Raw genomic sequence first — 16,159 nt, forward strand, 5'->3', positions numbered from 1 at the left:
CTAGGGACTCTAAATAACAAATAACAAAAAGGTGCCAGGAGCCTTGGAGCCTCGTGGGCTCTGCACCACTGAAAAAAGGCCCCCCCTGGGAGATCGCGCTACTGGGGGGGGGGGGCCTGGAAGATCGCGCTACTGGGGGGGGTGGGGGGCGGACACCGGCAATGTGTCCCGACGCCCCCCTCTCCTCTTTGAGCTCCCCCTGCACTCACCGGATTGCTGTGTGGCGGCGGCTCTCCTCTCGGCAGCACGGGACTCTGCTTCTCAATGCCGGTTACCACGGGGCTCTCCCTCACTCCTGGGAGCTTCGTGGAAGGCGCCGGCTTCAGGACTCTTCTTCGTTCCTTCTCTCCCCTCTGCCTGTGGTGGCGGGACTTCCGGCCAGGTCGCGCCGTGATCGTCGCGGGCAGCGCGGCGGCCCGTTTTAGGCAGGCAGGCGGGGACTGACTTCAACCGAGGGGTTGGCTCCCTCGAGTTGACCAAATAAACGGGCAATGCCGGGTAGGCACCGGCCAAAGGGGATGCAGAGTCGGCCAAAAATGCGGCAATGCGGCGTGGGCAGTAAAAATAAAGCGCTATGGCAATTTCAGCGCTCCGAGGCGCTTGAAGGCAAAGTACAGCGCTTCCCAGGCGCTATAAGGAAAGGTACAGCGCTCCCAAGACATTAAGAGCGAAAACGTCAAAATACGTAAACTTACACGGAAAAAAAAAAATAGCACACACCCACCGCCGCGATGACGATCAGAAAAGGGTGGAGAGAGAAGAAATCGCGGGAACGCCCACGAATCTGGTCCGGCCATGACGAACAGATCTCTGTTCCAATGGCTAGCCTCCATTTATGGAGCTAGCCAATGGAACAGAGGGCGGATTCCCAAGCCACATAGTATTCTCGCTTTCACTTAGGCGAAACCTAAAAATAACCACTGTCTGCGCGCGGAGGGCCGCCTTTGTTCTGAGCCATCGCTTTGTGTGGCACATTCCTCTGAGAGGAGAGGTCCCACCCCGGGCTCAGGCAGGAATGACAGAAAACAAGTTTGCTCATCCTCTGAGAGAACATGTCTGAGGCACTGCTCGTGTGAACCAGGAACAGGATTACCAGGCAACTGCGTCACCGCCTGCGCAGCGAGCCCAGATTTGCATTTCTAGCACCCCACACTTGCAATGCAGAACTTTCATTTTCGAAGCACTCTGACTACAACTCCCAGAATGCAATAGATGCTTCCATATGCGTTCAGGAGTCAGAACAACGTATCCTCAGCTGAATCAGTCGTTCAGACCCAGCGTTAGAGATGGTGCTGTACTGGCCTTTCACACGACACACAACAGTAAAGTGAAGGGCTTGTTGCGGCTTTGAATAACAAGTGTTCTAAATTCACAGCGATAGCCTAGATAGAATAAACGCCTCAGCCAGGCCTGCTGGGATTCGAGCTACAGTGTGACCAGTGTGTTAGAAACATGGGTTTCCGCAACATGTGCGCAGCCCACTGAGCTAACTTAATGGCGTGTGCTCCCAGGGAACCCCTGTTTCAACCAATTCCCATAAGCGCCTTTTATTTATGTTGTAATAGCACAGAGCATGCAACTATCTTTCTTTCTTCCCTATTTTCCCTCTGTCTCTCTCCCCATCGCAACATCTCACTCGTGGAGAAGCATCATTGCTGTGTGAAGGTCGGAATTCTTCCACAGTCCCTGCCTATGCTGCATCCGTTGGCCAATCCCTAGGACACGGAGTATTCATTCATGTATGTAGTGTGCGCAGGTTAAGGTTTCTTCCAGAGCCGGCACCGCAGGCAGCGTCTGTGCTCAACACCAGAGCTGCGTTCAGAGTCAGGCACAACTCGCAGCCCTCGATACATAATGCATAAGCCTGTAAGCGCCCGGCACGTTTGCAGCACTGAAAATGCAGCAATAAATATCCCTTCGGTTTGTGGAATAAACGGCGTCGAAAACCTCCCTCCCTCGCCATGTGCCGGTCCCGGTTTTAGGCACGCGCCTCTTTGCTAGGGGTTTAGACATTATTGTACATAATGCGGGTTTTGATATTGCGAAAAAAAATAGCACACACCCACCGCCGCGATGACGATCGGAAAGGGGTGGAGAGGGAAGAAATCGCGGGAACGCCCACGAATCTGGTCCGGCCATGACGGGCAGATCTCTGTTCCAATGGCTAGCCTCCATTTAGGGAGCTAGCCAATGGAACAGAGGGCGTATTCCAAAGCCACATATTATTCTCATTATTTTTCACCTGCGTGACTGCGCAGCTTTCACTTAGGCGAAACCTAAAAATGAACGGAACACTTTCGGCTCTCGAAGTGGTCATTTATTTCCATAATCGGCGTGGGATGTGCTGGTGATATTACCTGTTCGCTAGTTTGTTCATTGGTCTTTTCAGCCTAGCAGCTGCCCAGACATTTAAAAATACTTCCTGGTCCAACTCGTATCTGTAAGCGCCTCTCCTTGGAGTTTACATTCTAGACAGCTGCTACTGAGCAGATAAAAACATAGCGCTAATCGGTTTTAGGTCTCTCCGACAGACCTCTTTTAGTGACTGTTGCCAATGACCTTTTGTGAACAATACCAGTGCTTAGTGAGCTACGGGTCAGTCTGTGGCTTTCCTCTGGTTGGTTTTCTTGACCGTCTCATTCGTTTCTTATTCAATGGCTTTCCTTCCTCTGCTTGTGTGTGTACATCCCATGAGGCTTAACTTTTTTTAAAATCATCCTTCCATCTGGGTGAGCTGTATCCGTCCACTGCCTATCTTCAGAGAACTAATATTTCTATTTTTCCCCCAGCATTCACTGTAAGTGCAAGTGTTTTCTTGTCCTCTCTCTCTCGTCCATTGCTTCCTCACTGAAACCCCCCACGCTCTCCCTGTTGTCCCAGCTCATCTTGCGCTTCTCTTCCCAGGTCTTCTGTTGTTGTGCCCGACACTCTCCCACCACCCTCCTGCCCTTTCCACTGTTACTTACCCCTCCGCATCTTTATTTTCGAAAAAAAAACATTTTGTACAAGGGAAAAATAAATGCGATATTTGTTGCCTTTCTATCGCTTAACTTTGCCGTGAGAGGTATTATTTTAGATCGCTTTCTATTCATTGACCAACTCCAAAGCTTTGTGTTTCACTGTAATACTTCAGACTCACTGTAATTGTGTTCCAGCATCTTGGGGCACAGAGGTGTTTTGGTAGTCGATTTGAAACACCTTAGATGTACTCTATGCGTTAGTTCTTTGGGATTTGCCAGTAATAAACCGCACACACTACTTCACCTTCGAGGACAGACATGTCAATGGCCCTGTTACCAGACAGATATATAGATATATATAGATATATATAGATATATATAGATATATATATATATATATATATATATATATATATATATATATATATATCCCCCCATATCCGGTGTTTAAGCACTTTGCGGGGAGTAGCCCTCTTCTCTGGAGCCCAAGGTTACTCCAGTTGTTATTGGCATTGGTCTTGACCTTTTAAGGAATTCATTCCATGTGTGTGCTCCACTTTTTTCAAGATCTGGAAGTATTGGCATTTATTTTCAGTGTGAATTAGGCAGCAATTGTTTGCATAGTGTGGCCTATAAGCAAAAGTACAATCTGCAGGGGGGCGAGGGTACGGTCTGCAGTGGGGAGAGAGTACGGTCTGCAGCGGGGAGGGGCTACGGTCTGCAGCGGGGAGGGGCTACGGTCTGCAGCGGGGAGGGGCTACGGTCTGCAGCGGGGAGGGGCTACGGTCTGCAGCGGTGAGGGGCTACGGTCTGCAGCGGTGAGGGGCTACGGTCTGCAGCGGTGAGGGGCTACGGTCTGCAGCGGGGAGGGGCTACGGTCTGCAGCGGGGAGAGGCTACGGTCTGGAGCGGGGGAGAGGCTACGGTCTGGAGCGGGGAGGGGCTACGGTCTGGAGCGGGGAAGAGGGTACGGTCTGGAGCGGGGGAGAGGGTACGGTCTGCAGCGGGAAGAGGGTACGGTCTGCAGCGGGAAGAGGGTACGGTCTGCAGCGGGGAGAGGGTACGGTCTGCAGCGGGGAGAGGGTACGGTCTGCAGCGGGGGAGAGGGTACGGCCTGCAGCGGGGGAGAGGGTACGGTCTGCAGCGGGGAGAGGGTACGGTCTGCAGCGGGGAGAGGGTACGGTCTGCAGCGGGGAGAGGGTACGGTCTGCAGCGGGGAGGGGCTACGGTCTGCAGCGGGGAGAGGGTACGGTCTGCAGCGGGGAGAGGGTACTGTCTGCAGCGGGGAGAGGGTACTGTCTGCAGCAGGGAGAGGGGACGGTCTGCAGCGGGGAGGGGCTACGGTCTGGAGAGGGGAGGGGCTACGGTCTGGAGCGGGGGAGAGGGTACGGTCTGGAGCGGGGAGGGGCTACGGTCTGCAGTGGGGCGATGGTACGGTCTGCAGTCGGAAGGGGGACGGTCTGCAGCGGGGGAAGAGGCTACGGTCTGGAGCGGGGGAGAGGGTACGGTCTGCAGCGGGGGAGCGGGTACGGTCTGCAGCGGGGGAGCGGGTACGGTCTGCAGCGGGGAGAGGGTACGGTCTGCAGCGGGGGAGCGGGTACGGTCTGCAGCGGGGGAGCGGGTACGGTCTGCAGCGGGGGAGCGGGTACGGTCTGCAGCGGGGGAGCGGGTACGGTCTGCAGCGGGGAGAGGGGACGGTCTGCAGCGGGGAGAGGGGACGGTCTGCAGCGGGGAGAGGGTACGGTCTGCAGCGGGGAAAGGGTACGGTCTGCAGCGGGGAGAGGGTACGGTCTGCAGCGGGGAGAGGGTACGGTCTGCAGCGGGGAGAGGCTACGGTCTGCAGCGGGGAGAGGCTACGGTCTGCAGCGGGGAGAGGCTACGGTCTGCAGCGGGGAGAGGCTACGGTCTGCAGCGGGGAGAGGCTACGGTCTGCAGCGGGGAGAGGCTACGGTCTGCAGCGGGGAGAGGCTACGGTCTGCAGCGGGGAGAGGCTACGGTCTGCAGCGGGGAGAGGCTACGGTCTGCAGCGGGGAGAGGCTACGGTCTGCAGCGGGGAGAGGCTACGGTCTGCAGCGGGGAGAGGCTACGGTCTGCAGCGGGGAGAGGCTACGGTCTGCAGCGGGGAGAGGCTACGGTCTGCAGCGGGGAGAGGCTACGGTCTGCAGCGGGGAGAGGCTACGGTCTGCAGCGGGGAGAGGCTACGGTCTGCAGCGGGGAGAGGCTAGAGGTCTGGGGAGGGGCTACGGTCTGGAGCGGGGGAGAGGGTACGGTCTGGAGCGGGGAGCGGCTACGGTCTGGAGCGGGGAGAGGGTACGGTCTGCAGCGGCGAGAGGGTACGGTCTGCAGCGGCGAGAGGGTACGGTCTGCAGCGGGGAGAGGGTACGGTCTGCAGCGGGGAGAGGGTACGGTCTGCAGCGGGGAGAGGGTACGGTCTGCAGCGGGGAGAGGGTACGGTCTGCAGCGGGGAGAGGGTACGGTCTGCAGCGGGGAGAGGGTACGTTCTGCAGCGGGGAGAGGGTACGTTCTGCAGCGGGGAGAGGGTACGTTCTGCAGCGGGGAGAGGGTACGGTCCGCAGCGGGGAGAGGGTACGGTCCGCAGCGGGGAGAGGGTACGGTCCGCAGCGGGGAGAGGGTACGGTCCGCAGCGGGGAGAGGGTACGGTCCGCAGCGGGGAGAGGGTACGGTCCGCAGCGGGGGAGAGGGTACGGTCCGGAGCGGGGGAGAGGGTACGGTCTGGAGCGGGGGAGAGGGTACGGTCTGGAGCGGGGGAGAGGGTACGGTCTGGAGCGGGGGAGAGGGTACGGTCTGGAGCGGGGGAGAGGGTACGGTCTGGAGCGGGGGAGAGGGTACGATCTGGAGCGGGGTAGAGGGTACGGTCTGCAGCGGGGAGAGGGTACGGTCTGCAGCGGGGAGAGGGTACGGTCTGCAGCGGGGAGAGGGTACGGTCTGCAGCGGGGAGGGGCTACGGTCTGCAGCAGGGAGGGGCTACGGTCTGCAGCGGGGAGGGGCTACGGTCTGCAGCGGGGAGGGGCTACGGTCTGCAGCGGGGAGGGGCTACGGTCTGCAGCGGGGAGGGGCTACGGTCTGCAGCGGGGAGGGGCTACTGTCTGGAGCGGGGAGGGGCTACGGTCTGGAGCGGGGAGGGGCTACGGTCTGGAGCGGGGGAGAGGGTACGGTCTGCAGTGGGCAGGGTATTGTCCAGTTCCTTAGGTGAGGCATCATCTGCATTATAGTGTCCAGTTCAACACACCATACCTGCAGCAGTATACAGATTGAAGAGAGGCAAGCAGTGAAGCGTCACAGGTCGCTTTAAGATGAAATTTTCAGCAGAAAACAGTTAATCTGGCAAGAAAAAAAACTGTATGCAGCCAAAATGATGGCTGAATATTGTGTACTTGGAATGATTTTGTATGTGAGGAAAAAATGTGCGGAGCCCTATCCGCAAGGTTGAGAAAGGCACAGTGCTGCCTTCGAGCTGTGCAGTCTGCCTCGCTGTAGACTCCTAGCCAAGATTCCTCATTTGTTTCCGCTCCTGAAGCACCCAGGGTGTGAGAGAAGTGTGAACCCTTGAGAGTGTGAAGTCAGGAGTGGGGCGCTCTGCTGATCCGCCGCACTGTAGATATGAAAGGGACTGGCAGCAGATACAGAGAGTGAGAAGCACTGCTGTCAGCAGCCACAGGGAAAGCTGCTGAGACACAGGCCAGATGCCCAGCCTGCTGCAGACACTCAGAGAGGCTAATGAGTGCTGGAAGCAAACCAGGCTCATTACCCACATGGCATAGCTTGGAGCACCGCCTGCTCAGAGAGCACCAACCCTCTTGGGAAGCGGAAGCCGCTGTTTGCAAGCCTTGTCCCGAGTGATGTCTTTAAAGGATCACTCTTCCATGCCAGGATCCCAGCTTCAGGCTCATGGACACTCGACCGGACGTTTCTCACGCCCCGATGTTGGACATCCAGCCTGTTGCTTGTGTGGATTCCTCCAAAGAGAGCTGGACCACAGTCCATGGCACGGGCTGGATCACAAAGTACTGCAGAGTACACAGGGCGCTGTGGTCTAGATCACAGGTTGGTTGAACAGATTTTGAAGCTTGTACTCTCAGTCCAGTAAGCATCGTGGCTCGTTCATTTCAATAGCACTGACCGTTAAAGGGCTAGAATACTAACCTCCTGGAATAGCAGACGTCAAGGGGTTTACTCACAGGCATCAAGGTAGGATTTTGCGAGTCCTTAATTGCGATTATTAAGGAATCGCATTTAGGAACTCGCAAAAGCCTGTGCATGTAGGAATCGCTATAAAAATAGCGATTCCTATATATTCCTTATTTGCAACTCGCAAATTGGGAGTCGCAAATAAGGAATGGCTTCCCATTCATTCCTATGGGCCTACATGCCGATAAGAAGGAATGGGAAATAGCATGCGCAATTTGCGAGTACCAATAGGTACTCGCAAATTGCGCATGCATTTTTAACGGTGCAAGGGTGTCAATCAGACACCCTGTTGCACCCCTGAAATTGATCTGTGGACATATGTTGCGCACACACATGTCCCAAGGGAATGTGTGTGTAACCTACAACGTTGAAAAATGCACTTTAGTGCATTTTTCCTAAAGTTTTCGGTATTTACCATCTGGTATGATTTTGCTGTAAATAGCGGGCCAAAATAGCGAAATCGCTATTTTAAAAGGCATCTTGCATTGCATTTAAGTAACCGCAATTAAGGAAATCGCAAAAAAATTGTGATTTCCTAACCCGTTTGCTGCTTCGAACGTTCCGCGCCAGTGCGGAGCGTTCCATTGAGCGGGCGGGGCCGCGTCGGCAAACGAACATGCGCTGCACTACGGAGGTAGTACTCGCGACGGCCGTTGGCTGACACCCACAGCGAACGGGTTAAATTGCTAGTGGCAAGTTGTTTCATGCATCACAAAAGCTAATTTTGCAATCGACAACAGCCGATTTTTGCGAATCGCACTGTTTGCGACCGCAAAAAGCTTTGATGCATGTGCCCCTCTGTCCTGCAGCTCATTCATTTCAGTAAGACTGAGCATACAGGCCAATATGGTCTAGAATACAGACCTCTTGGATAAACTGATGTCAGGGTATTACTGTTTGCAAAGCAGTTCGTGATTACTCAGACTTGGGCACCTAAACCATAGTTCACATGTCAACTACACGTGTATATACAATGATTGAAACTGGCTTAAATTGTGACGCATTTCTAATCACTTCTAAATCTCGATTTTTACCATTGGGGCCGCCTACCAGTGTATTACTTTACTTACTTAAAGAGTTTGAAAACACTGTTGTGTCACCTTCCAGGACACAATGTAGAGAGTGTGCAGCAAACCCCCTTCCATGGTTTGCTCACACAGCTATTTCTCCACCTGCTGATTGGCTGTGTTCTTTTCAGCTGGTATGTGATTTGCGGCCTTATATTTGGGATGTCCTCCACGTGTATCCTCTGTACAAGTGGGCGTATTCTCGCTCCATTCTCATGTGCATGGTTTTTAGCACAGTGGTATACTGGGTTGTTGGATGGTTCGCGGCTTGTTTCTGCATTGACGAGCAGTATTGATTTATTGAAATGAGAATATAGAATGTAGTAGGACTCCAGAGCCAAATAAGGTCTGGAATTCCCTTAGGACAGTTGATGTTGGACCTGGATGCTGCTTGTTGTGGGGACTGGCTTTGAAGCTCATCTCAGAAGTCTATCTTCTTTACACACAGGTTTGGCAGTTCTGCAGCAGACGTGCACCTTTTACGGATATCCTGAACCTTTATTTACCTTTAGCCAAGTTTTGCAGGCTTTTTCCATAATGGGAATAACTCCACATGTTGTCCTCAGCCACTGGGACGTACCTTAATTGCTGCACTCCTGTCCAAGTCAATGATGCCCCCACTGTTGTTGCCACTGTACTGACCACAGGTAAGAGTGGACCAGCTCATGTTTGTCCTTTGACCTCTTTGCAGGTACGCATGGCGCTAAAGAACGCGGAGAAGGAGCTAGAGTCCCACAGTAACTGGTCGCCCCCTGAGTCCTTGCAGAAGTGGCTGCAGCTGACCCATGAGGTGGAGGTTCAGTACTACAACGTGAAGAAGCAGAACGCAGAGAAGCAACTGCTCATCGCCAAAGAGGGGGTAAGAACTCGCCCTACGATGAGAAGTGTCCTTTGTGAACATGGGTCAGTGGTCATTCCTCATCTTTTACATGCCCTAGTGTTGTATAGTAGAGCTATCCTGGGCCTTGGTGTTCTCCAAAGAAACTACTGCAGCAAAACCACTGCATGAAGGAAATTTGATAAATGAAAACTGGAAGAAATATTTTTGGTGGCTTAAAACTACTATCGGAGTTGTATTCTATTTTCCTTAGCTTTTCAATGATTTTCTCTGAGAAAACATTGACCCCAAAGGTTGTTTACACCCAGGACTGCAGTACTGCATATGTTTGAGTGCTGTATCATCTTTACATGCTAGCATTTAAACCTCCCTCCCCCAGCCAGTAAGGACCGTGCCCGGTTTGTTTATTTTACAATATCCAATGGTCCTCATACAGCCAGGACTCTCCTCATTTAATTTCTCTTTTCAGTGCTCCCTGTGAGAGGGGATTTGTGGATTGATTTTGCAAACTCTGAATGAGCAGATTCAGTATTTCCCATGTTGTGTAACTAATAGGGTATTTGCGGGGATCTTTGCAGTTAAAATGTACTATGATGGGGATAGATGACAGCCCACTTGGTCTTGTAAATGGAGGAGGAAAACACAAGGCATGTTCCCAAGGGAGAAATTAAAATACCTTTTTGCCTGAGAGAAAGTGGCTCTTGGTCAATATTGTTCCCACTGCTTATTTTGTAATAGAATGAGTGGCGATGTACAAAGCTTTGCTCAGAAGCCTGTGGCTGGTGGTCTTAAACGTCAGCGTGCTGATTACCAAGGTTGCGCAGTCTTCAAACCACCTCACTCTTGCAGGCTACAGCTTTCTCCTTTTGAGACCAGATTTCTGTTTTTTTTCTTCTTCCTTCTTTCCCCTTTTCTGTTTTCCATCTCCTGCTCTGGGGAAATGTCGAATGAAGAAAAATAAGTGCTGGTCCCCAGAAATGAGTGCCATTGGCCCCCACCGGCTCCAATGAAGCGCTAATTCTTCATACAAAACGCTTGCAAGGAGAGAAAGATTTGTTGTGGGCATTGAAGAAGGTCCTGCCCAACTGCTGATCCAGCTGCAAACAGCACAGATCTCCTCCTGGTGATTGGTCAGCACTAGTTTGTAATCACCTTGGAACGCCTTTTGAGGCGGGCAAAATAATGCCCTTTTTTATTATTTTTGCATACAGGATTCCTACACATTTGGATGTTTTTGTGAGAGAACTAATTTGTGAATTGCTGAGACAGGGTGAACCAAGGTGTTAACCCTTTTCTATAATCCTAGGGTTCACCCTGCCACTTTTCAAACCTTTATACAAATGTAAAAAAATATATATATATATATATGTTCGAGGCATATGAGCTGCAGATTGTACACTTAGCATTAGATCGCCACCTGGTGTTGGGCTCGGATGATTGCATGTTGTTGTCGTCTTAGAAGAAGTCTTTGTAGTCACGAGGTAGGTGACTCCTCCCTTGAACGATAGTGCGCATGGGCTTTCGCTCCATCCCTAGATTGTTTTTTTCCGCCACTGGGTTGGATGAAAGTTTTCCACTCCTGCTAGAAATACACTTTCCCAGCACTTCGAAGCGCAAAAAAAAAACTTCCCAAAACTCTTCAAGCTAATTTCGATACCGACTAACATCGTCTCGACTCAATCAGCTCGATTCCGGTCGTCGACGCGGGCCGGTGGGCCTATCCACGCCGGGAGGCCTACACCTGATGGAAAGGACGCCATTCAAGAGATGCCCCGGGTGTGGAGCAAAGTTTCCACGCAGTCACCACCACGAGCTCTGCAATCTCTGCTTATCGCCAGAACACGACGAATCCAGTTGTACGGCCTGCGCGTCCTTTCGATCCGTGAAAACCATCAGAGATCGGAGGGCCCGTCGACATGACATGCAGAGATCAGCCCCGGAACCGCTGGATATCTTCGATGAGGAGGTTCCACTCGTACCCGAAGAAGATTCCGATGATTTTCAAATCGTATCAGAGGCAGACGACTCAGATGACTCCATACCATTGGGGTCAGTGCGTGAGTACTAATGCCCCTGCACCACACACAGCACCCAGACCGAAGGCATAGGTCAACACTCCGCCTCCTGGGCCCAGTCGCGACCGAAAAACCACTTCGACAGCCCCGCCATCGAGCTCGGCTCCGAAGAAAATAACTAAGCATTCCAGTAGCTCGGTACCGAGCAAGCCGCACGTGCCGATCCCACCAGCTCCCTCGGCACCGAAAGAAGTCTCGGCTCCGAAACAGTCGACTTCTAAAGACAAGGGTACGAAGCCAGCGTCCAACGCCTCGAAGCCGACAAGACCAGCTTCCACTCCAAAGACACCGTCTTCGGTGCCGAAACCGACAAGGCCTGATCCCGATGCGTCAAAGCCCTCAAAACAGCCTACGACACCGAAAACAACACCTTTGGTGCCGAAAACTATGCCAAAGGACACTGTAACAACTCCTAAGGCTAAAGACAAGCAGCAACCTCGTCCGGTACCGAAACAATCGGCGCCGACAAAGGTTCCACAAGGAGAAGAACTTTTCCAGCCAGATCTTCTGCAAAAGAAGATCTACATTGACCCAAAAACAGGTCATGTGTCCACTACACCACACAAGAAAAGGAAGGCAGAGGAAGCATCCACACCTGTGGTTCCTGCCAAGAAGAAGGACTCGGCTACATCCCCTATGCACCCTTCTTCACCTATACTTCCTTCTCCTTCATCTCCTGCTCCTCTTAACAATTCACCACAGATGTCTCCTTTACATTCTCCTTCTTTATCCTCGCACTCACCTCAAAATGATGATGAGTATAGTTTAAGAAGAGGGATAGACACAGATGAGACTTTCCCATTCCCTGTAGATGATACAGACTGGGAGTACCCAAACCTACAAGATACACCAGATATTCCTGACACACAGTCATACCCAGCAAAACCTTCTCCCCCAGATGATAACACTTGCTTTGAGCACCTATTGAACAGAGCTGCCATTTACCATGGGGTCACTATGCATTCTGATGAGGCAAAGGAAGATTTTCTATTACACATTTGAGCAATCGCAAAGATCTGTTCAAATTCTTCCTATGAGCAAAAGGGTCATTAAACATGCTCCAGAAATTTTTAAAGACCCTGTACGTACTAGGATTTTGAACCCTAGAATTGAGAAAAAATATAGGCCTGCACCTGCAGATCCACCCTACATTAAAGGACAACTACCATTAGATTCACTAGTTGTGTCAAATGCTAGGAAGAGAGCAAACTCACAAACTTCAGGCGAGGCACCCCCACCGGACAAATAATCCAAGGTCATAGATGCCTCAGGCAAAGGAATAGCTGCGCAAGCTACCAACATATGGTGTATAGCTAATACACAAGCCCTCCTTTCACGATATGATAGGGCTCATTATGATCAGTTAGAGAAACAGCTAGAACATCTACCTGACCAATATAAAACACATGCAAATGATCTTACACACGAAGGCAAGCTTATTTCTAATGCCTCAATCAAATGCGCACTAGATGTAGCAGATACTGTATCTAGAGCTGTAAATACTAGTGTCGTACTTCGAAGACATGCGTGGCTACGCATTTCAGGGTTCAAACAGGAAGTACAAACTACCATTTTAAATCAACCATTTAATCAAAACCAATTATTTCGACCAGAAGTAGACCCAGCACTTGAAAAAATGAAGAAGGATACAGACACTGCCAAATCTATGGGAGCTTTATAGTCCACACAAACTAGAGGTTCCTTTCGTCGCTCCTTCTATAGAGGGGGCTCCAAACAAACTGGTGCAGACAATACAACTTCCTTCAAATCCAACACACATACATCCTCTAACAAGGAATATTTTAGAGGAGGATATAGAGGGAATAACAACAAAGGAAGAGGTCGGGGTAAAAACAGTAATCAAACCTCTTCCGCCACAAAACATTGACTTCCCTCTGCTCCCCCAACAGCATTCCGCTCCTGTGGGGGGAAGATTAACGCAATTCCTGCCTGTCTGGAACTCCATCACAACAGACAAGTGGGTAAGACAGATTATCCAGTATGGCTACTGCCTAGAACTTACAGCAACCCCTCCACACATACCCCACAGGCTACGTCCAATGTCTACAGAACACCTTACTCTGCTCAAACAAGAAGTTCTGTCACTTCTACAAAAGGACGCAATACAAATAGTTCCTTTACAAGAACAAGGAACTGGGGTTTACTCGCTGTATTTCCTTATTCCCAAGAAGGACGGGACACTAAGACCAATTCTCGACCTCAGGCCCCTCAATCATTACATACAATCAGATCATTTTCATATGATCACTTTACAACAAGTGCTCCCACTGCTGCAACAAGGCGATTTCCTCACAACACTAGACCTGAAGGACGCCTACTTTCACATCCCTATACATCCTGCTCACAGAAAGTATCTAAGGTTTGTACTGGAAGGACAACATTATCAGTTCAAAGTCCTCCCATTCGGAGTGACAACGGCACCACGAGTATTCACAAAGTGCCTAGCAGTAGTAGCTGCACATCTCAGGAGACAACAAATACATGTCTTCCCTTATCTAGACAATTGGCTCATAAAAGCCAAGTCATCCAATCAGTGTGTTCAACACACACATCAGACAATTCAAACATTGCACAACTTGGGGTTCACAATCAACTACACCAAGTCGCACCTGCAGCCCTCTCACATACATCAGTATCTAGGGGCTACAATAAACATGTCTACAGCTCTAGCGTATCCCAGTCCAGCAAGGATACAGAGCATTCAAGCCTTAGTCACAGCCTTTCAACAGCAACAATCTCTGCAAGCCAGAGTGTTCATGAGACTAATAGGCATGAGGGCATCTTGCATCTTCATAGTACCATATGCAAGACTACAGATGCGTCCGTTACAGGAATGTCTAGCACAACAGTGGAACCAGGCTCAAGGTCAACTAACAGACCTGGTGTTCGTAGACAGCCGCAAACATCGCTCTCTGCAGTGGTGGAACACCAAAAACTTGACAAAAGGGCGGCCGCTCCTCAAACCTGTTCCACAACTAGTGCTCACAGCAGACGCATCCCTCACAGGATGGGGAGCCCATCTCCTACATAATACAACTCAAGGACAATGGAACAGTCAACAAAAATTGTTCCATATCAACCATCTAGAGCTGCTAGCAATATTCTTAGCACTCAAACCTTTCCAAGTACTACTACTGAACAAAGCTGTCTTGATCCGGACGGACAACATGACAGTCATGTATTATATACAAAAACAGGGGGGTACACACGCTCTACAACTGTCCCAGCTCGCACAGAACATTTGGAGATGGGTCATTCCACAGAACATAGATGTGTTGGCAAAAAGGCCCGGACGGCGTGTGATGAAGACGTCCCAGTTTAAGGCGACCTCCTCCAGTGACCGGCGTGAGCGACCCGGGTCCCGTACAGCTCCAAGACTCTTGAAGCTGTACGGGACCCGGGTTCGCTCTCAGATCCAATAGCTTCTTGATGGTCTTTTCTGGTTCCTCTTGATGTTTAGATCGTTGAAAAATAATTCCTTTAATTAATTATACAAATCGATACTTAAGATCTGCTAGCTACACAGACGTACCGACACAGACCTCCGCATCACGTTTTGGACATTTGATTTTGGGATATATATACCCCAGTCTAATACTAAAGAGTTGAATTTCTGACCAGGTCCTCTCATTTTCCTGGTTTTTCTAATGTCACTGCAAAAATACTGGATTCATCCTGCTATAAATGTACTCTGCTCCAGCTTCATATCTGAAGGCAACGATCATAAGAAATAGGACAGTTCAGCAATTTTTTATTTCGTCAAGTTAGAACAAAATGCCCTGAAGAAGTCCCTAGTGGACGAAACGCGTAGGCTGTACAATCCTTTTTTTCTTCACGCTATTTGGAATAAAAAGAATCGAAACTAAGGAACTTTTTCCAGTGATTATTGGACATACAAGTATCTCTACTTTTTTGAATTGTGTTGTGCACCTGTGCGTTTATGTACATTGTGTAAGTTCGTTTATGAGCTGGCATTGAGATGGTGGATGCCAATCAATGTGCACACAAATCCCTTAACCAAGTATAAGGGGCAACCCATACCGAGGAGTCATTTGGGCTAGGTGCTATGTCTAAGAAGGCTCCACTATCTTCTCTGTTTCAATCTGTAGAGTTACCTGTTTTTTCAAAACCCAAACTCTGTGGCAGAAAGGGCTCTACACACATTGGATGTTAAAAGAGCTCTTCTCTACTATATAGATAGGACTAAGTCTTTTAGGAAAACAAAACAACTGTTTGTGTCTTTCTCTCCACCTCATAAAGGCAACCCCATCTCTAAAGGTGGGATTGAAAGGTGGATTGTAAAATGTATACAAATATGCTATCAAAAAGCAAAAAGTACATTAACAGTTACTCCTAGAGCGCACTCAACACGCAAACTAGGAGCCTCTATGGCTTTCTTAGGAAACATCCCCCAGAGGACATATGCAAAGCAGCAACATGGTCTACAACACACACCTTCACTAAACACTACTGTGTTGATGTGCAGGTCAAGCTGTCCTTAAAACTCTTTCAAACCACTGCAACAGATACAGGTGACCACCGCTAGGGGAGACACTGCTGCACAATCGATGCTAAGTGTACAATCTGCAACTCATATGCCTCGAACGGAAAATGCTACTTACCAGTATGCATCTGTTCTTGGCATGTAGAGCTGCAGAGTTGTACACGCCCTCCCGCCTCCCAGGGACCTGTATCTGTTCCAGTTTTATCTTACTTAGATGCACAAGCATGGACATCTTTTTCTTTACTTCTACTAACTCCATCATTTCCCATCATGGCGACAAACAATCTAAGGATGGAGTCGATGCCCATGCGCACTATCGTCCAAGGGAGGAGTCACCTATCTCGTGACTACAAAGACTTCTTCCAAGACGACGACATCATGCAATCATCCGAGCCCAACACCAGGTGGCGATCTAATGCGAAGTGTATAACTCTGCAGCTCTACATACCAAGAACAGATGCATACTGGTAAGTAGCATTTTCCTTT

At 50.4% G+C, this 16,159-nt stretch overlaps 1 protein-coding gene across 9 annotated transcripts in view; it reads left to right on the forward strand.

Annotated features, from left to right (window-relative positions):
- The window catches only part of STIM1 (stromal interaction molecule 1), a 508,846-nt gene that overhangs the window by 419,380 nt on the left and 73,307 nt on the right, over positions 1–16,159 (forward strand). For all 9 annotated transcript variants that reach the window (XM_078658670.1, XM_078658667.1, XM_078658664.1 and 6 more), the window contains one exon: positions 8,927–9,094. In XM_078658670.1, coding sequence (XP_078514796.1) covers positions 8,927–9,094 — 168 coding nt within the window. The remainder of the gene's footprint in view (positions 1–8,926; positions 9,095–16,159) is intronic.

Source organism: Lissotriton helveticus, chromosome 8 (assembly GCF_964261635.1).
Source record: "Lissotriton helveticus chromosome 8, aLisHel1.1, whole genome shotgun sequence".
Taxonomy (NCBI): domain Eukaryota; kingdom Metazoa; phylum Chordata; class Amphibia; order Caudata; family Salamandridae; genus Lissotriton; species Lissotriton helveticus.